This window comes from Nicotiana tomentosiformis, chromosome 7 (assembly GCF_000390325.3).
Source record: "Nicotiana tomentosiformis chromosome 7, ASM39032v3, whole genome shotgun sequence".
NCBI lineage: Eukaryota > Viridiplantae > Streptophyta > Magnoliopsida > Solanales > Solanaceae > Nicotiana > Nicotiana tomentosiformis.
Genome location: NC_090818.1, coordinates 42,090,344 through 42,112,290, shown reverse-complemented (window position 1 = coordinate 42,112,290; position 21,947 = coordinate 42,090,344). Strand labels below are relative to the sequence as shown.

Here is a 21,947-nt window from a genome sequence, read left to right as displayed (position 1 = left end):
TGTATATGAGTGATGTTCTGCCCAAGGGGCTGTTTATGATTTTATCACTGAGTTGCATTGCATTGGCATGCACACATGACATACAGGCATAGAGATGTATTTTCCTCATGCTGTACAACATCACATCATTCATGATTTCTCACACATTTTGACAGATGGGCATAGTGATGCATTTGTTTTACACGGGTTATCCGGAAGGGAAATGAAACATCTTATTTATTATTGAAAAGATTTTGGGAGAAATTTATTATTTTCAAACTATTCATATTTTTTGCAACTTCGGCAAACGATTTGGGTTTTCACTGATATATTTGAAAGGAAGAACTATTATTTTTTTTTTTGAAATTATAATTTGGCTGAGCATTTTATCTCTGAGTTACTTCTAGTATTATTTGCTTTATATTGTTATGGACTGTTGTGGACTATTGGTTATGGACCCAACCTTGGTGGAAGCTCATTACTACTTTTAACCTACGACTAGGTTTGTTACTTACTTAGTACATGGGGTCGGTTATACTGATACTACACTTATGCACATTGCTTGCAGATGTTGGCTATTGTTGTTGCTGTGCTCGATGGTTGCGGGACTTGAAGATGTACTTGCGTTCCTGTTGTAGCTGCCTCTTGTTCAGGGTAACCTTAGATTTATAAAGTTCTGTTTATGTATTATTCAAATAGACTATGTATTTATTTCATTTTCACTTTGTATACTCTATTTTTAGATGCTCATAATTTGTACTACCAGTTCTTGGGGATTGTATAAGGTTAAGACCTTTATTCACTTAAATTGCTTTAATGATTATTATTAAAATTGGATAGTTGGCTTACCTAACATGTTGGGTTAGGTTCCATCACGACTAGTTGGATTTTGGGTCGTGACAGGAGGTAGGCAACACGTATCCCCTCCTTCATGCATTGATGAAGACCAGCAAACATATTTTGGATGCAATATGAAAGATACCTAGTTGTACATAAAGATCACTGTTTGTGAAATCTATTCACGGTCACAACTCATGAGGAGAAAGAAGGAGCCGAGTAGGAACATAAATTAATTGGAAGCTACAGCTCTCTGAAGCTCAAATATAACAAAACATGCTTTCTCTTGTTTTGTTAGTCACTAGAAGTTTAAGATAGTTGGTCTCATTATAAAATTGAATATTATTTCTACTTCACAATTATGTGACATACAAAAATTAGAAGGCGTTCTTTTGAACTTTGTTTATTTTGAGTTGTCCATAAATATTATTATATGTGTACATTTATAGCTAAATCTTGTAATCTCTTCAGATTGCTAACATTCAATTATGGGAGAACGACATAATGCTAAGTGGGACGAATATGCACATATTAAATTCATTGAATTGTGTGAGCAAGAAGTTAGAAAAGGAATTAGGCCAAACACTTACTTGTCTAAAGATGGATGGAAGAATATGGTAAATGAGTTCAATAATAAGACGGGACTAAAATATACTAGAAAACAAATGAAAAATCATTGGGATCACATAAAAGCAGAGTGTACTCTTTTTAAGCAGTTGATGAGAGGTGAGACAGGTTTAGGATGGGATACCACAAGAAAAATAATTATTGCAGATGATGATTGGTGGGAGCAAAAAATTAAGGTACATTGCTTGCCCTTTTCTATAATTATTTCATAACTTTATTAACTGTTAGTTTCATTTGTTTGCTTAGAGTAATTTTAAATTCTTTTTTACAGGAGAATTCTAAATATAAAAAATTTAGGAACAAAGACCTTTCGCTGATATGGTTTCGTTACGATGCTTTATTTACTGATATCATTGCTACCGGAGAGAGAGCACGTGCAGCAAATCAAGAACAAGAGTCAGAAGTTGAGTTAGATCATGATGATAATGGAACAAATGATGTTTAGGATAATGACATAGAACAATAGAAATATGAAAGAAGCGATGAAAGTCATGACTTGGAGAATATGGATTCAATTACGTTTCCCGAGCCATCGCTTAGAAAGCGAAAGTCAATAGATGGTAGTGGCAGTAGCAATCAAGTGAAAAAATACAAGACAAAAAATAATTCATTATCGCTAAAAGAGGAAATACACTCCCTAATTGAGTTCATATTACATTAGCATTAGACATTTTAACTTGCCCTTTAAAGTATGTGCAGAAGGTTATATTTTCTTAATATTTTGTTTCCTGTTTAGATATAATAGTGGTTTAATTATTTCTTGTTTAGACATTACGTGTTTTATTTTAATAGATGACTATACTATCAACTTTGAAGTTAGCATTTGTCATTTTTAATTCGTAACAGTTTGTATGTCTGTTTCATTTCAGTTTAATGGAATGCTGGAACAATGACTTGTTAAATGACGAAAATGAAGAAGAGGAAATTCAAGAAAATAAGGAATGAATGGCACTATGTCGAATAGCATGTAAGAGTATATTGATATATTATGAGAAATACATTTGCAAAGAACCATGTCATACATCTAAACGCACTGGGAATATATTTATCCAAGAGATATTACATGGAAAAGAGACTCGGTGTTATGAAAATTTTAGATTGAGGAAGTCAGTATTTCTTGATTTAAGAAATGATCTAACTGATAAATATGGTCTTAAACCCACGTGTGGGATGTCTGTCTACGAGGAGTTAGGGATGTTCTTGATAATTTGTGCACATTGTGCCGAAAATCGATTAGTACAAGAGATTTTTCAATATTCAAGAGAAACAATTCATATGCATTTTCATAGTGTTCTAAAGGCCATTGGTAAGCTTGCAAGAGACATTATTAAACCACATCCAAGTTATAATGATGGTGCAGGAGATCACAAGCCATGTAATCAACAATATCTCCCTTTCTTTAAAGTAAGTGACATACTTAATAATTATATTATTATATTTTTACATTTTAACTCAAAATATTATCTAGTGTAAACTTATATTTAGTTTATGCATGTATATATTTTTAGGATTGTATTGGAACACTTGGTAGCACACATGTGAAAGCAAGATTGCCTCAAGGTCAAGAGATACCATATATTGGGTGTAAAGGTTATCCTACTCAAAATATTCTTGTTGTTGTTGACTTTAATATGTGTTTTACATTTGCATGGGTTGGGTGGGAAGGAGCAACTCATGATAACCGTATATTTGGTGAGGCACTTCGTAGACCCGAACTGAATTTTTCACATCCATCTGGGGACAAATATTATCTTATTGATGCATGATATTCACACATAAAGGGATATATGGCTCCATATAAAGGGGATAATGTGAGATACCACCTTGCAGAATTTCGTCGAGGTGCGACACGACAATTGCGAACACCAAATGGACACAAAGAAATGTTCAATTATTTGCATTCTTCTTGCAGAAACATTGTAGAGCGAACATTTGGGATATGGAAAGTAAGGTGGTATATTTTGCGAGATATGCCTTTTTATCATATTGACACTCAAAGAGATATCGTATTGGCTACAATGGCGATTCACAATTATATTAGAAAGAAATGTAAGGTGAATAATGCATTCCAAGAAGCTGAGAATGAGAGATAATGAAGAAAATGTAGAAAATCAAGGAGATAATAATATTTGGATGGCAATTCGTGATCTGATTGCTCAAGATATTTATGATAGTTGAATGTTTAAATCTTATTTATTACAAACAATAAATATTAAGTGCTTGTTTCTTCTCTACAAATAATGTGTGCATTATTTAAGGTTTTCTTCTTAACTTTTGTTAATTTATACTCCACTCCTAATTTATGATTGTATACTTATCATAACATAAATTATATTTATAAAAAAGATATTATCTAATCATTTTTATAATTAAAATAACATGATAAATAGGTAGAATCTAAAATTTTGAAGAAAATAATGTTTTTAGTAGTGTAAATTGTTATAAGGTCATTTAAGTCATTTTAACATAAAAAGAGTTTATCAGCACTTTTTAATCAAACAATTTCAGTTGTTTATTATTAATTTCAGCACTTTTATCCAAACACGTAACTGTTTATTTTTTAAATCAGTTTCAGCACTTAAAAGTGGTTTTCAGCACACAATGCTTATCAGCTACTCTAAATCAGCTAAGCCAAAGCTCTTAGTCATTAGTGGGAGTAGCAATATTTCTTTGGCGTGCCTTTATTGCTTCCTTTTTGTTTTAATTTGTTAATCATCATGTAATTTCATTAGTTTTCATAAACTTTTTGTTTGGGGTTGTAATTTTTTTTATATTTTAAGTTTTTTTATTTATACGGAGAAGTTTGAGGCTAACAAACACGTGTTACGTTCTTATTTCCTTTGTCTTTTTCTTTCCCTATATTGCTCCCTTACTTTTCACTAAATCTACATTTTTTGTTCTTATTAGCATATTAGTTCAACTTTGTGTGGCTATATCGTAGAATTTTATTTCTTTTTAGAAACAATTATTTTTGACTGAATGTGGGATTAATGCCTATACCTTTATTTTACTTATCTACATCAATTTTTTTATTTTTTTATTTTCTTCTATTAAAATTCTGATTTTAGTATTTAATTTGTAAGATATTTTTTCCTGATCGCGCGGCACGAGCAAGTACACTAGTTTAGGTATAAAGTTAGTGTTCAAACTTTTGTACTCTCTTTATAGTTTGAGTTCGACTATTATGAGTCATTAGCTTTGTTTTTCTTTTTTCTTTTGCAAAGACATTACAAAGCTTCATATAAGATAGGAAAGAGTTTTTAACCGATATAATCCCTATAGTTTTTTATCCACATTCATTATGTCAACGTAACATTTCATTTAACTGGGAACATTCCTTGAGTTTTCCAAAGTTGACCCATATCGAACTTTCTTTTTCTCAGGTGCACTTATATTTTTTCTTTATGTTCCTCACAAGTTCTTTACATGACAAAATCTCGAGGAAAACCAGATTGTGAAGTTAACTATTGAATTCGCAATAATTTATAGCAAGACGCTTTGACGAGGAAATCAAGAACTAGAAAAATAAATGTCGTCTTTTAAACTATTATACTATGTAATCATGTAAATACTATAGTCCTGAAACTTTGCCTTTTTGGAAATTCATAATATGCATAATAGCTACAATTTTCTTAGATATTTCTTTTTCAAATATAACGTTTCTCCCTATTTAAGACTAATTCATTATTAGCATTAATGTCATTAATTGCCCGTTATGATTGATACTCATAACTGACATATCCGTAACTATAAGGGATTTGTAACGATTCTGATTCCTTTCCTTATTAATTGTGGGTTCATGAATCTTCCATCTTTTTAGTCTTGATTCGTTCCGCTCGTACCTCTTCAATAACTATCTAGCCTCGGTCATTTGTTCTTTACTATCTCGTGGGTGTTTACTCCGCATCTTCTTTGCTTTATATATTTCATTAATTAAATATGCCAGTTGTCACTCCACCATTATTCCACGTATCATGCCTTGTCAGCTCAGTAAGGTTCCACGTGTGATATCTTTTTTTCACCAATACAGATAGTCCCCCCCCCCCCCCCCACACTTTCTGAATATTCTTCAATTGAATATTCGTGAAGTGGTAAGTATTTATGGCGGAAATTCTTTGCCTCCAATTTTCGAGTATCATTGTGTTTTCTTCAGAATCAATGCGACGTATGTCACATCCATTTAATGCATATGCCACGTGGCTCTTGGCGATTGATTCTTCAATTTTTCAGCGCTTTTTAGGGTTTTTCTGCGGCTGCATCAGTCACAAAGTGACGTTTTCATTATGACGCTTCATAATGACCTACTTTCAATGATGATTCCTTCCTCTTATAAATACTTCATTTATCTTTGGCTTCTCCAAATCCCTCTTCTACAGTATTCTCTTCCTTCTTACTTTTGTATCTATTCCTTGTTAGTTCTTCATACAACCATGTCTTCTTCTACATCTGACCCTCGCAAGGTTGTTATCGTTGATGAGCTCGCTCCTTCTACTGCACCTACTAGAAGTAGGAGAGGTGGCAAACTCAGTAGTTTAAGCTCGTTGTCTAACAGCGGTTCGTCTTCTCATGTCAATATTTCCATACCTTCCTCTTCTATACCTAGGGCTTCTTTAACCCCTAGATCCTCCTCTAGGAATAAAGACTCGAGTGAACCAGTGCGTGAACCAACAGTTGCAGAGATTGTTCCTCATTTCTTTTTCAACTGATCGTCAATCCATGAGAAATTGGGTTTCTTCCATAACTTCCCTTAATCTTGCTGACCTTTATCCCACCTTAATCGCCACTGGTCTTATCTCCCTTGTTCGAAGAGAATGTAACTGGAAACCAGATTTCCCAGTTTTAGTTCCTGGTTCTAACCAAAGAATAACTTCATACCAGACTGGTTACTCCTTTGTTTAATTTACCCATTTACTTTAGGGTTTAAACCACTTATCGATCCAGTGATGATTGAATTCTGCTGATACTTCAATGTGCGTCTAGGACAGATTGGCACCATTGTTTGGAGGGCTGTTGCATGCCTCCGTTACTTATCAAACCTGGCTTCTATGCCTTTTACTTTCCGTCACTTGCTTCATCTTTACTCTCCTAAATTATTTTGTGAAGAAGTGTTTTCCCTTGTGGTTAGAAGTAAGAGGGTATTGGTTAGCCTTGAAGATGACAGAGACCATGGCTAGTATGCCCATTTTGTTGATGCTCCCACTAGTGTTGTGGTGGGTGAACAAAACATGCATTTTCCAAAAAAATAAAATTTTGCACGTAAGTTTTCCCCCTTGTCTTTTCCCTTTTTTAAAAAAAAAAAACTCATGTGATCTCGTGCCTACTTTTAGTTCTTTTATCTTTGCTCTATGTACTCGACTAATTAAATCATGTTTATTTTTTGCCTCACTAATTTATAGTGTCTTTTATTTCCGACCAAGATTGGTAACATGATCGTTACTCCATACATTCTATTACTTATAGAAATAGTTATACCATTCTTCGCGGTAAAAACGGACTTATATTAAGAGGTCGTAGTTCCACATTAACATTATTGTGAGTGTTTACCCTTAAAATCGGATAACAATTAAATTTATAAGTGGTTTTAAGGATATGTGATTTCACTTGGCACAAATTGAGAAATATAAAAGCTGATTTTAGAAATTAACTATAAAATAAAGCAAACCAATATAAAGTGCAGCTTTGGCCCTCGAGCTAGATCGCCCTCGAACCAACTAAGTTTGTTATTGAGTAATATGAACTAAACAGCAGAATAAGAATGCTTAAGAGAGAAAATGCTATGTATTGCTTTGTTATGCGTGAATATGATGATTACAAAATGGTTAGAAACCCCCTTTATATAGTAGAGGAATTCTACTTATGGTACAATTCTAAATACAGAAGGAAATCCCATGATATCGGTCTTGACTTGATATGTGTCGAGATTTCCACCACGATCCTTGCCCGATCACAGATATCCCGACTTTCCGTTATTCGACTCAGCGGGATTTATTCGATCTCCTCGATGCCTACCCCGTTCGGTCTCGACCTCAGCTGGTCTCAATCTCAATTGATCGTCGAATTACGAGCTTGGTAATGTATCTTCATGTTACGATTTGATATAACATGGGACCGAACTTTGGCATTCCATCCTGGTCTCGATTAACTATACGAAATTAGGCGAGCTCGATTTTGACCGTATACAGATAGTCCCCTCGTTGTTTGGAGGGTAATGACAAGAAACGAATTGAGTCCTCGAACTTTACCTTGGTTCACCATGACGTAAACGTCATGACATAAGCGGCAGAGGAGACCGAAACATTCCGTCAGTTTAGTTCCCTAGGCATTCGATGCGCGTCAGTCGATGGTTGGCCACAACCGGCTTTGAACCGTCGCCGTGAAACCAATAAATACCCCAAATTCTCCACTCTTTCAAACTTTACTTTCAATCTCTTTTATTCCAATCTTCATAGTATTTTGCATTCTTCAAAGCTCCTTATCTTCAGGTCTTTGAAATTCTTTGCTTGTTTCTTCCTAAAACATCAAATACTCCAATCTCTATTCTTCTGCATCCATAAAAACTATATGGCCAAAACATCGGAAACCGTTCCGCAGAAAGAAAACACTTTCTCGTATCGGCCGACGAGAAAAAAGTGGCGGAGCCACGCCCTGAGGAGTTCATCCCCGGGGTGTGTGTCGTCAGCTCCGACTTCGATGTCGAGAAAACCTCATCGGTTCCTGGTCGATGCGAACCAGTATCGAGATACATATGCTCGATACCCTAAAGCCTCGTCGACCAGGTAAAGAAAGATTGCTACTGGGTAAACAAGGAGGTGGTGGTGCTGGCACCGGGAGAAGCGATCACCACCCACGTGGATGGGTTCCTATGTGTTTACTCTTACTCATTCACGTTGGATCCCCTCGATCCGCTCATCATGGATTTATGCAAGAAATATCAAGTGACCCTCGGCCAAATTCACCCCTCTTTCTAGAGGATTGTGATACTGCTCCGTTTCTTCGTGAGCAAAATCGATAGGCTTCCTTTCACCCTCGGCCATCTCATAAGACTATATAGCCCTCGACTCTATTGAGGTGGGATGATAAAGATTCAATGTCGGGCCACCAAGGCGCCTTTCTCGAGCATAGACAAAGACAAGGACTGGGGTTGGATGGGCTGATTTGATTGAGTGAAGACCACTAACCTAATACCGGCTGAGAGTATGCCATTTTCGGAGAAATGGAATATGAAATGTAAGTCTACCTCCATCTTCGAATTCTGATTATTATTTTCACTTTTTCATCCTTTCTTATTGGTGTTTCATTTGATGCAGTCGTTGCCTGGATGCCGGGTGCAGTTCCCCATCTCGAGAACTGGGTCAGGAGCCTAGTATTGAAGTCAACACACGCTGAGAGCGCATAACGCGATTTGTCAAAGGGCTGATAGGAGGCCAGTAATCACGGTAAGCCTTCTTCCCGTCTTAATAATTTGGTCATAGCTTAAATATTTTTCTGAGCTTACTTAGTTTCTTCTTTTGTAGGTCTCGGGAAGGATGCGACAATGAGGCCCCCGTCCGGTAAAGAAGAATCCTCATCACCTATTTCGAAGCAGGCGAAGGAGAGCAAAAGGAAGAGGGCCTCGACCTCCGAGGGGCAAGAACCCAAAAAGGAAGCGGCTCGCAAGCCCAAGAAGAACTTATCCCCCTGACCGTGGAGTCAGTCCAACTACTAAGGGAGGAAGAAGAAGAAGAAGAAGAAGAAGAAGAAGAAGAAGAAGAAGAAGAAGAAGAAGAAGAAAGAGAAGATGGTTCTGGGCTAGTGGCCCGTGCACGAGCTAATACCGAGACTCAAAGGGTCACTGGGCCGGTGGAGGCTGAAAGTATTCTACCCCGACTTGATAGAATCCAAGGAGAAGATTCGGTCGAAGTCCTCGAGCCGATTAAGCCAAATGTGCCTTACCTCAGGGTGAGAGGGCCGCCGAGGGGGCGGTGAATATTGTAGTGGAGACCAGGCTCGAGGCACTTCGAGACAAAGAGAGTACCCCAAAAGATTTACTTGGGGTGATATAAATTGGAGACTCCCCCTCGTTTACTTCATTCACCGAGGAAATGATTCAGGAAGCTCGGTCTGTGAAGACTTTTCACGGAGAAGGAACCCATGGAGAGGAGGATCCTTTCCGCGGTTATTTTGCTGGGGTGGAAGATGTTGCTGGTCTAAGCAATTTGGAGGTACCGAGGAAGAGCTCAGGTGAGGATTCCTTGAGTTTTAAACTGACTAACCAGTTTCCATCCCCTAGCCTCGATCCCGGGTGCAAGCGAACGATCATTTTCACGGTCCGGAAAGATACGCGGGTTCTTGCTGCCCCCGTAGGGGTGGCTAGCTACCTTCGAAGCTTGGTCATGGAGGAAGACCAAGCTCAGATGGACAAGGTGGGAGCACCTTGTCTTTTCAACGAGGCTCAACAAGCTCTAAACCGGTTAAGTCCATACTTTCTTTTTCAATGTCAACTTTCATACTTGTATTTTCTCCCTTTGTATAATTTTTTCTTTTCTATTTTTGTAGGCCTCGGTGCTTCATCATGAAAATTTCTTCTGATCGCGAGGGGAGCTGAGCCGATATGAGGCCGAAATCTGAGGGCTCACTAAGGAGAAAGACGCCTTCAAGCTTCTGAGTGAGCAAAGAGAAAGGTAAGTAGGGTGCCTTCGTGCTGAGCTAAAAGCGGCTCAGAAAGAACAAACTGATCTGGCCGAGAAGGTAAGAAGAATATTAGAAGTTAATGACAGTGATTCAGGCATGGTGGCTAATAGTTCGGTCCCACAGGTCCAGCGAAAGCTCAATATAATCGGGCAACTTCGTGAGAAAGTGGATGCAGTGAAGGCGGAGACCGTGGCGTGGAAGGAAAACATGGATCAACTTGCCTCAGAAAAAGAGGTTGTCCGACCTCAACTGTCCTATGCTGAAAACCATATCCAAAGTATGAAATCGAAAACCTTGGTAAAAGCCAAGAAAATTGAGGAGTTCCAGTCACGATTGTGTTCAGCAACTTCCGATCGAGAGAAGTTGGTCACAGAACTTCCAGCGCCAAATCGGAAGTCGAAACGGCCAAGGCTGATGCTGATGCAATTATGGCCATTTACCGAACCGACGCTAAAGCTGTTCAAGTTTGAGAAAAGGAGGTTGTCGAAGCTGCTCGGGCTCGAAAAATTGGGTTGCCGAGCATGCTAAATGCCAGTCTCAAACGGAGACTCACGAGGAGATCCATGCTCGTGGCTTCGATCTTACAGCTGAGATCGAGAGTGCTAAAGAGTTTGAAGCCGAAGCCAAAGTGTTGGCCTTCCCCAATGATGATGCTTCTGAGAGCATGAGCGGGTCTGAAAGTGGAGAAGGCCCCGAGAATGAAGATGTCGCTCCCGGAGAAGACTAGGCTCTGTAGGATTTAGTATTTTTTTTTGCTCTTCTCTTCTGTATTTATTTTTTCTTCGGGGCTATTTTTGGGCCGTTGTAAAGAATTTTGATCGGGCCATACTACCCTTGGAAATGATTTTTGTCATATATATATAAGATCTTTCTGCCTTATGAAGTTGTATTCTAAGATTCGAGGTTTAAACAATTTGATGAAAACCGAACCATTATAGCCCTTAGGCTTTATGATGGAGCGAGTACTTGCTCGAACCCGAAGTAAGGTAACCCTTAGGTTTTTGAGAGAGGATAGTCTCTTAACTCAATGTAAAAACAGCCCTTAGGGTTTGTACTTTTTGTATTAGACCGATATGGCCTTAGTAAAAATATTGTTTTTTGGCTTTCTCTCCTTCTCAGCTTGAAAAACATTTTTTATCGTTTGTATTTAAAACAATTGCAATGCCTTAGCATAAAATAAGGAATTGATCGAGAGTTCAAGTAATTTAGTACTCATTAGAGTTTTCGAGGCCTGATATTATCGAAGCCTTTATGATTTTGCCAGGGGTAGCTATTTAACCTGTTTATGAAAGAATTCGAAGGCCTGTTTAATTACGAAATTGAGACGTCTCTAAACCGTGTTAATTCGGACGTAGCCTCTTAGTTAGATATTTGCCCATTGGGCATATTTTTCCATTTTACTTCGAGTTGGCTCAAAGTTTAAGTCCCCGAGTGGGGTGCCGTGTGGCCCATAAACATTGAGGGTTGCCTAAAAATTCTTATGATCTCGAAGTTTTAATAAATTTACTTTTTGGATGGCAGTCCCCGAGTGTGGGGGAATTGTCCGAACTTTGGTTATGATCGGCCCTTAAGACTGTTTACATAATAGATCGAGGGTATGAGTTAGTAAAGTAGAAAACATTTTCTAAGGCATCATGTTATATCGGCAAGAAAAAATACGTCTCTTTATAAATGATTATACATGCGTACATGTTTTGTACTAGGGCTCGAGCAACCTACGCGGGCACAGTTCGTTTGACCCTTACAAATTTCACCTATCGAGACCTTGCTGCTATGAAGTAATTATCTCGCAATAAAGTTGACATCCGAGGGTAATGCCCCTAGTATTGGAGGTTGATTATACAGAAGCCTCGGATACTATTGAATTGTTCTAAGTTAGCACGACCAATGGTTGCCTCATTAAAAACCTCGCCGGAAAACCCATTTGGGACAAAACCGATCTAAGGGGAAAAAGTGCAATGCATTCTTTCAGACCTAATGACTTCGTGTCGAAGAAGCCATCGTTGTTTCTGATCGAACACCTGCAAGAGTTAGTTTAAAATGTAAATGAAACTGGAAGGGGTCGTACCTTAGCAGTAGTATCGTTTTAGGAGTGATACATTCCAATTGCTCAGTAGTTGTTCGTCGATCATCATGTCGAGCTTGTAGGATCCCTTTCCGGTGATTTCGAGAACCTGGTACGGTCCCTCCTAGTTCAGACCCAGTTTTCCTTCATTCAGATTTCGGGTGTTGAGGGTGACTTTTCTTAGAACCAAGTCCCCGATGTTAAAATGCCGAAGATTGGTTCGTCGATTCTAATACCTTTCGATCGGCTATTTTTCTGCGTCCAATCAGATGAGGGCGGCTTCGCGTCTTTCATCCAACAATTCTAGGCTTGTATTCATGACCTCGTTATTTGATTCTTCTGTTGCATATCGGAACCTGATGCTAGGTTCTCCGACCTCGACTGGGATAAGAGCTTCGGCGCTATAGACTAAAGAGAATGACATTGCTCTTGTACTAGACTTCGACGTTGTGTGGTACGCCCAAAGGACCTCGGGCAGTATCTCTCTCCACTTTCCTTTGGCGTCGACCAATCTCCTCTTAAGATTCTGAATGATGGTTTTGTTGGTCGATACGGCTTGTCCATTCCCGCTGGGATGGTAAGGTGTCGATAGGATTCTTTTGATCTTGTGATCCTTGAGAAATTTAGTCACTTTGTGGCCGATGAATTGCTTTTTATTATCACATACAATCTCGGAAGGCATCCCGAATCGACATATAATGTGGTCCCAAATTAAGTCTATGACTTCTTTTTCTTTGACTTTCTCGAAAGCATGTGCTTCAACCCATTTAGAAAAATAATCAGTCATAAAAAAAATAAACTAAGCTTTACCTAGGGCCGATGGGAGAGGGCCGACGATGTCCATTCCCCATTTCATGAACGGCCATGGGAATAAGACTGAATGGAGCTGCTCTCCGGCCTGGTGAATCATTGGCTCATACCTTTGGCATTTGTTGCATTTTCAAACGAATTCCTTTGAATCTTTCTCCATGTCGATCCAATAATATCCTGCCCTGATTACATTGTGCACCAACGATTCGGCACCGGAATGATTTCCACAAGTGCCCTCGTGAATTTCCCGTAGAACGTATTCGGTGTCTCCCGGTCCCAAACATATTGCCAACGGTCCATCAAACAACCTTCTAAACAGTGTTCCATCTTCGAAAAAAGTGAATCGTACTGCTTTTCTACGTAGAGCTCTCGACTCCTTCGGATCTGATGGAAGTTTCCCGTTCTTTAAGTACTTTATGTACTTTTTTCTCCAATCCCAGGTCAAACTTGTGGAGTTAATCTCGGTGTGACCTTCTTCGATAACCGATCTCATGAGTTGTATGACAGTCCCCGAGTTGATCTCGTCATCTTCGACCGATGAACCTAAGTTTACAAGAGCATCCACCTCGCTGTTCTATTCTCGAGGTACATGTTGCAAGGTCCATTCCTTGAATTGATGTAGAGTTACCTGTAATTTATCCAAGTACCCCTACATTCGGTCTTCTCGGACTTCGAAAGTCTTGTTGACTTGGTTTACCAAGAGGAGGGAATCACACTTGGCCTCGATGACCTCTGCTCCCAAGCTTTTATCCAACTTGAGACCTGTAATCATGGCCTCATACTCGGCCTCATTGTTAGTTAATTTCGAAGTCTTGATCGAATGTCTAACTACATTACCCGCGGGTGGTTTTAGTACGATATCCAGCCCGAACCCCTTCGCGTTCGAAGCACCGCCCATAAAGAGGGTCCAGACTCCCGAGGATGTACCTGATTTTATTAACATTTCTCTTTCAACCTCGGGTACGAGGCCGGCGTCAAGTCGGCCATGAAGTCTGCCAAGATTTGAGACTTGATGGCGGTTCGAGGTCGATATTCGATATTGTACCCACTAATTTCTATGGTCCATTTAGCCAACCGACCCAAAAGCTTGGGTTTGTGCAAAATATTTCGAAGTGGATAAGTTGTTACAACACATATTGGATGACATTGAAAATATAATTTTAATTTCCTACAGGCGTTTATTAAAGCAAGCACTAATATTTTGAAGTATGGATATCTGGTTTCGGGCTCACCTAAGTTCCGACTAACATAATAGACAGGGAATTGCATACTTTGTTCTTCTCGGACTAGGACTCCACTTACCGTTATTTCTGAGACTGCCAAGTATAAGTAGAGTTGCTCATCCTCTTTCGGGGTGTGAAGTAGCGGAGGGTTCGATAAATATCTCTTTAGTTCCTCTAAGGCCTGTTGGAATTCCGGAGTCCATGCAAAGCTACTCTTCTTCTTATGCAGCGAGAAGAATCGGTGACTCCTATCTAAGGACCTCGAAATGAATCGCCCTAGGGCATCTATGCGCCTCGTTAGCCTTTGTACGGACTTTACATTATCTATGACCATGATATCCTCGATAGCTTTGATTTTATCGGGGTTTATCTCGATTCTCCGATTGGATACCATGAAGCCAAGAAACTTGCCCGAGCTGACCCCGAACGCACACTTTTCTGGGTTGAGCTTCATATTATACTTCCTCAGTATATCGAAAGTCTCCTGCAAGTGTTTTAAATGGTCCTTTGCTCGCAAGGACTTGACTAACATATCATCAATATAAACTTCCATTGATTTTCCTATTTGTTCTTCGAACATTCAGTTTACTAGGCGTTGATAAGTTGCACCAAAATTTTTTTGTCTGAACGACATTACATTATAACTGTAGGTGCCATATTTAGTGATAAACGAGGTATTTTCCTGATCCTCCGAGTTCATCTGTATTTGGTTGTACCCGGAATAGGCATCGAGAAAACTGAGAATCTCATGGCCGACCGTGACAATGTTCATACGATCGATATTAGGGAAAGGAAAGGAATCCTTAGGGCATGCTTTGTTCAAATCTTTATAATCTACGCACATTCTAAGTTTATTTCCCTTTTTAGGGACTACCACTACGTTTTCTAACCATTCGGGATATTTTAATTCCCGAATGGACCCTATTTTGAGAAGTTTGGTTACCTCGTCCTTGATGAATTGATGCTTAACCTCGGACTAGGGCCTTCTTTTTTGCTTTGCTCAGACTGGGAACTTTGGGTCCATGCTTAATCGATGGGTAGTGATTTCCAATGGGATCCCTGTCATATCGAGATGGGACCAAGCAAAGCAATTCATGTTATCTAAAAAGAATTGAATAAGTTTTTTCCTGAGCTCAGGAATTAATCCTGTGCCCATGTATACCTTTCGTTTGGGCAGGTACTCGACCAGTATGACTTGTTCCAGCTCTTTGACCATCGATAGGGTGGCGTCAGAATCGTCGGGAATTATGAGGATCGGGGGATCCAATAGTCACCGTCTTTGTCTGTCCCATGCTTCTCCGATTGGGTCGAGGCTGGTATCTGTGGTTGCTATTTGGCCTCTTGTTTTCCCTTTGAGGCATCAGATGGCTGATACAATAGCTGACACATCGATGTTGAAGTTTTACTCCGATAGTCGAGGTGTTTCTTTGGGTTCGACGTTCCTGTCGAAACCACTCTTACTCATGAGCCCTTGGGAGCTCTGTCCTCGATCATTTCTTCTATCACTTCGAACGGGGTTGCATCCAGGCCCGTTGTTTCTCCGATCTCCACTGTATGGCTGATATCGATCTCTGTTCGATCGTGGTTCTTGGTCAATATCCCTTTGAATTCTACCGAAGGGCCTGTTTTGATAAATGGACCCAGTAGGAGCCACTAACTGGTCATCCTCGACCTTGATTTTTGACTGGCATCGATTATGCACATCGAACTTTGTATGTTTAGCCCTTGAGTAAAGGCCTGAACGTCCCAATCATCTGCAACCGGGGGTAGATCCATCCGTTCCATTTGGAACCAAGATACGAATTCTCTAAGTATCTCGTTATCTTTCTGCTTCACTTTGAAGTGGTCCGACTTTCTGGTCTCGACTTTTATGGCTCTGGCATGTGCCTTAACGAAGGAATCTGCGAGCATGGAAAAAGAATCAATGGAGTTAGGAGGCAAATTATGGTGCCATAGCATTGCCCCCTTTGATAAAGTTTCTCCAAATTTCTTCAGCAGTACGGACTCGATCTCATCGTCCTCTAAATTGTTCCCCTTTATTGCGCATGTGTAAGAAGTGAAATGCTAGTTGGGGTCGGTAGTTCCATTATACTTGGGAAATTCTAGCATGAGGAATTTCTTTGGAATGGGCTTAGGAGTCACGCTCGAGAGGAAAGGCTTTTGCAAGAACTTCTTTGAATCCAAACACTTCAAAATCGGTGGTGCCCCCGGAATTTGATCAACTCAGGAGTTATATGTTTCCACTTTGTATAATTTGCTTCAATATTCTTCTCCCCTGATTTGATTCATTTTCTCAACTCCTCAAGCGTTTTCATTATAGTGGGGTCGGCCCCGATGCATTCATGCTTGACCTTCCCGGCATTAGTTCAGCCCTGTGAACAACTTCCACTGATGGCTCGGGTTCGACGCTACTCGGTGCATGGTTATGATTTTGAAGTTGTGCTATTGCAGCTTGTTGAGCCTGCAACATTTTGAATATTACTCAAAGGCTGATTCCGCCATCTTCACCGCCCTATGTGTTCTGACTGGCAGAACGAACGTCTCTGCGGACGCTATTTTCGGGGTCGATGCCCAAATTTGAATTCAGGGCAACATGGGAACTGACGTCGACAGGGTCTGCAACTAGTACTTCCTCGAGGTCAACCTGAGGCACTTCGTTCCCTATGGAGGCTATGTTATCATTTTCTCCATGAAAACCAAGGCCACTATCGGCTTGTATGGGTACTGCTTGAGAGTTCGACATGTTGATCCTGAAATTAAAGATTCTTACAAGAACAAGTGTAAAGCAGTGTGTGTTATGAAAATTAGTACCAGGTAATCACTATTATCCTTAGCCCCACTGAGGGTTCCAAACTGTTTACCCTTAAAATTAGATAATAATTAAATTTATAAGTGGTTTTAAGGATACGTGATTTCACTTGGCACAAATTGAGAAATATGAAAGCTGATATTAGAAATTAACTATAAAATAAAGTAAACAAATATAAAGTGTAGCTTTAGCCCTCAAGCTAGATCGCCCTCGAACCAACCAAGTATGTTATTGAGTAATATGAACTGAACAGTAGAATAAGAATGCTTAAGAGAGAAAATGATATGTATTGCTTTGTTATGTGTGAATATGATGATTACAAAATGATTGGAATTCTCCTTTATATAGTAGACGTATTCTACTTATGGTACAATTGTAAATACAGAAGGAAATCCCATGATTGGCTAATTAATCGGTCTTGATTTGATACGTACCGAGATTTCCCTCACGATCCTTTCCCGACCACGGATATCCCGGCTTTCTGTTATTTGACTCAACGGACTTTCTTCGGTCTCGATCGATGCCTATCCCGTTCGGTCTCGATCTCAATTGATCCTCGAATTACGAGCTTTGTAATGTATCTTCATGTTACGATTTGATATAACACGGGACCGAATCATGACATGCCATCCTGGTCTCGATTAACCATATAAAATCGGGCAAGCTTAATTTTGACCGTATACAATGAGCTTTTACTTAATTGATTTGATTTATGTTATACGTGATGTGGTGAATAAGACCGATTCTACGGGATATACATGCATATCGAGAGTCCACTACCTCTCTCAAGTAAAGAAAGAGATAATTCTTAGATTTTCCATATTAATGTTATAGTAATGCAATAGCATCCAACATCAAAGCAGCTCTTAGTCCACCTATCAAGGTAACTTAAAAGAATGCTTTTTCCCTATTAAAAGGATCTCCTTCTCCAAGTCAAACATATATGATTCCTTTGAACATTTTACTTCTCAATATTTACCCTTAAAATCGGATAACAATTAAATTTATAAGTGGTTCTAAGGATACGTGAGGCACAAATTGAGAAATATGAAAGTTGATGTTAGAAATTAACTGTAAAATAAAGCAAACCAATATAAAGTGCAGCTTTGGCCCTCGAGCTAGATCGCCCCCGAACCAACTAAGTCTGTTAATGAGTAATATGAACTGAACAACAGAATAAGAATGCTTAAGAGAGAAAATTATATGTATTGCTTTGTTATGTGTGAATATGATGATTACAAAATGATTGGAATTCCCCTTTATATAGTAGAAAAATTCTACTCATGGTACAATTCTAAATACATAAGGAAATCTCATGATTGGATAAATAAGCGGTCTTGATTTGATACGTGCCGAGATTTCCGCCATGATCCTTACCCAATCACGGATATCTCGACTTTCCGTTATTCGACAGGATTTCTTCGTTCTCGCTCGATGCCTATCCCGCTCGGTCTCGATTCCGTCCGGTCTCGATCTCAATTGGTCCTCGAATTATGAGGTCGGTACCGTATCTTCATGTCACGATCCGATATAATACGGGATCGAACCTTGTCCTGTCATCCTAGTCTCGATTAACCATACAAAATCGGGCGAGCCCGATTTTTACTGTATACAGATAGTCCCCTCGTTTCTCAAAAATAAGATGATGAGAAACGACATGAATTCTCGAGCTTTATCTTTTCGACTGATGACATCATTGAATAGCTCGATCATGACCTAAATATCAAAACGTCCCGTCGATTCAGTAACCAAGGCATTAAATGCCTGTCAGACGTTGGTCGGCCACTAGGCGGCTTTAAACTGTCGCCTTCAACCTATAAAACTTCGATTCTTCTTTTATTCAAACATTTACAACCATCTTCTTCTCTGCTTTTTCTCTCAAGGAAGTATCGCTTCTCATTTTTCATACCTATGTTTTGTGGACTTTAGTCAATTCCTCCACTTTCTACTTTTCACAAATGGCTAAGACTTCTAAAACAGTGCCATAAAAAGAAACTCTGTTTTCATCTCGCTATGTCAGTGATGCAGCCGGAGCGGAGTCCCGCCCTGAGGAATATGTTCTGACCGGGTGTCCGACGGTTGCCGACTTCAAAATAGAGAAGACCCCCCCGGTGAAGGGCCGGTGCGAACCGATGTCGAGGTACATCTGTACCATCATCGAGGGCCTCCTCAACAAAGTTAAAGAGGAGTGCAACTGGGTGAAAAAGGACGTGGTCGTTCCCTCTCCTGAGGAATCGATCACCACATACGTAGAGGGGTATCTAAGTGTTTATACTTTCCCGTTTACGTTTATCCCTCTAGACCCCGTAATAATTGCCTTTTTCAAGAGGTACAATGTTACCCTAGGCTAGATTCACCCCTCGTTTTGGAGGATCGTCGTCCTCCTCCGCTTCTTTTCCAGCAAAATTGAGGGTTGCTCATTTACCCTCGATCATCTAATACGTCTCTACAGTCCTCGGATCTATCAAGGACTAATTAAGCTTTCACGTCGAGCTAGAAAAGCCCCGTTCTCCAGTCTTGACGAGACCCGCGATCGAGGTTGGATGGGCCGATTTGTCCGAATAAGGACATCGGACCCGATCCTTGCCCATGATATGTCGTTCCCGGAGAGGTGGAACTTTAATCGTCAGTGATTCTGCTTTGAGTACTTGTTTTACCATCCTTACTTCCTTCAATCTCTGCTTACTTTTATTTTGTTATTGCGGTTGTGGCCCAAATGCCAGACCCAGTCCCGGAATTAAAAAGGTGGTTCAAAAGTCTAGTGTCTCGAAGGCCCTACTCTGAACGGGCTTGGATGGAGCTTTCTAAAGGTTGATGGGAGGCTCGTAACCATGGTAAGATTTTGCTTCTTACTTGTTAACCCTTTCAGTCTTTCTTAAACTAACTAACTTTCCTTTTATTCGTAGATCTTGGGAAGGATGTCCCGATGAGGACTCTTTCTGATGACGAAGATGTCCTCCCTCAACCACCAGCTCTAGAGCCGGTTAAGGAGAAAACAAGAAAAAGGGCCTCGAGTTCGTTGGGCTCGGAAAATAAGAGGCCGGTGAGGAAAACTCGCAAGCCTAAAGAAAAAGTCAACGCCTTGTCTATGGAATCGGTCCATTGGTTAATGGACGAGTCCGAGGATGAGGAGCAAGAAGAAAAAGATGTTGGGCTGGTGACTCGCCCGCGGGTTCCGGTACATAAGTCCTCCGAACCGAAGGCAATCAATAAAGGGACTTCGGCCGAGGTTCCCGAACCAGAAGTCACTCCGTCTCCGACGAAGACGGGAGAATTAGAGTCCCAAAGAAAGATCCCCCAAGCATCGGAAGAGGTTCCTAGGGTCGAACCTGGGGTGGTCGAGAGATCCCCAGTTTTGGCGATCTATCGGTCCCGAGGAAGATACCATCGTCGGGGGCGACTGGGTCCCCACCAAGCTCGAAGCTGGTAGATCAATTTCCAGCTCCAAGTGCCAATCCCAATCACAAATGGCATTTAGTATTGATCGTCCCTAAGGATGCTCGAGTTCCCCCCCCCCCCCCGATCAGGATTTCCAGCTATCTGAGGGGCCTGATGACCGAAGAAGACCAGCGGTGATAGATGTCGTGGGAGTCACGTGCTTGTTCAACGAGGCCCAATATGCACTAAATAGGGTAACCTTCAGACTTTATTTTGCATTTTCTTTGTACTTGTAGATTGTTCTTAACACCTCTTCTTTTTCTTGTGTAGGCTTCGGTGTTGCACCATGAAGCCTTTATCAGAGTCCGATAGGAGCATAAGGCCGAGGTTTAGAGACTTAGCGAGAAGAACGATACTTACTGGCTCCTCAGTGAAAGACTCCAGGCCGATCTGGTCGCAGTTGGGGAGGAGCATATCGACATGGCTGAACAGGTATTCCAAATGCTCCACAATAGTGATGATGAGTTAGAGATAACAACTAATGATCCAATTCTATAGATCTGACAGAGGCTCGAGCAAATCGACCAACTCAGCAAGCAAGTGGATGACGTTCGGGCCGAGGCCGATATTTTTAAAGTGAGCATGGACGTCTTAGCTGCTATGAAAGATATCGTTCAGGCTCAATTGGAGTCGGCTGAGACTCAGCTTCGAGCTGAAAAAGAGAAGAACTCTGTGTAAACCGAGAAGATCAGGGAGCTCCAGTCTAAGCTGGATTCGGCCACCAGCAAACTCGAGGAGGCTAAATCTGAGGCGGTCAAGGCCGACATCCAGGACGATGAAAAGGTCGCCCAGCTCAAAGTTAATGTCGAGGCCATCCACCCAAAGCTAGGAGCATGATCGATCACGCGAAGTGGCAAGCTCGGAGGGAGGCCCTCGAAGATGCTCAAGCCCAAGATTTCAATATTGCGGTCGACGTTGATAACGCCCGAGCAGAAGAACACCAGGCTCGGAAGTTGGCCTTCCCCGAGGATGACTCCGATGAGCAAGAAGAAGAAGATCTCGAGGACGGGGACTTTGCTTCCGACGAAGACCAAGCTCCATAGGACTTAGTATTTTTTTTCTCTTTTCTTCTATATTTACCTTTTCTTTGGGGCCATTTTCAGGCCGTTTGTAAAGAATTTTGATCGGGCCATGCTGCCCTTGTAAATGAATTTTGACATATATATAAGAACTTTCTTCCCTTTTGTCTTATATAATTATGAAGTTGTATTCTAAGATTCGGGGTTTAAACAATTTAATTGAAACTGAACCATTATAGCCCTTAGGCTTTATGATCGAGCGAGTGCTTGCTGGAACACGAAGTAAGGTAACCCTTAGGTTTTTGAGCGAGGATGGACTCTTGAACTCAAAGTAAAAACTGCCCTTAGGCTTTGTACTTTTTGTATTAGGCCGATTTGGCGTTAGTAAAAAGATTGTTTTATGGCTTTCTCCCCTTCTCAACTTGAAATAAGTTTTTTATCGTTTGTATTTACAATACTTGTAATGACTT

The 21,947-nt window shown here is 40.3% G+C and overlaps 2 protein-coding genes across 2 annotated transcripts; both read left to right on the top strand.

Moving 5' to 3' along the window:
* Nucleotides 1-1,304: 1,304 nt before the first annotated feature.
* On the top strand, nucleotides 1,305-2,388 carry LOC138895526 (L10-interacting MYB domain-containing protein-like). Its single transcript, XM_070180226.1, has 3 exons — nucleotides 1,305-1,619; nucleotides 1,715-1,851; nucleotides 2,313-2,388. Exons 1-3 carry the CDS (start codon nucleotides 1,305-1,307, stop codon nucleotides 2,386-2,388), a joined length of 528 nt encoding a protein of 175 aa, XP_070036327.1.
* On the top strand, nucleotides 2,389-3,209 carry LOC138895525 (uncharacterized). The gene is made up of 2 exons (XM_070180225.1): nucleotides 2,389-2,847; nucleotides 2,952-3,209. The coding sequence occupies exons 1-2, from the start codon at nucleotides 2,389-2,391 to the stop codon at nucleotides 3,207-3,209; spliced, it is 717 nt and encodes a 238-aa protein (XP_070036326.1).
* The last annotated feature ends 18,738 nt before the right edge of the window (nucleotides 3,210-21,947 follow it).

What these genes read in the sequence shown, in the direction of transcription:
- LOC138895525 (XM_070180225.1), top strand. Translation starts at nt 2,389, where the DNA reads ATGGCACTATGTCGAATAGCATGTAAGAGTATATTGATATATTATGAG. An exon ending in AATATCTCCCTTTCTTTAAA is followed by an intron (nt 2,848 to 2,951) that starts GTAAGTGACATA and finishes ATATATTTTTAG; the next exon opens with GATTGTATTGGAACACTTGG.
- LOC138895526 (XM_070180226.1), top strand. Translation starts at nt 1,305, where the DNA reads ATGGGAGAACGACATAATGCTAAGTGGGACGAATATGCACATATTAAA. An exon ending in GGTGGGAGCAAAAAATTAAG is followed by an intron (nt 1,620 to 1,714) that starts GTACATTGCTTG and finishes TCTTTTTTACAG; the next exon opens with GAGAATTCTAAATATAAAAA. An exon ending in GAACAAGAGTCAGAAGTTGA is followed by an intron (nt 1,852 to 2,312) that starts GTTAGATCATGA and finishes GTTTCATTTCAG; the next exon opens with TTTAATGGAATGCTGGAACA.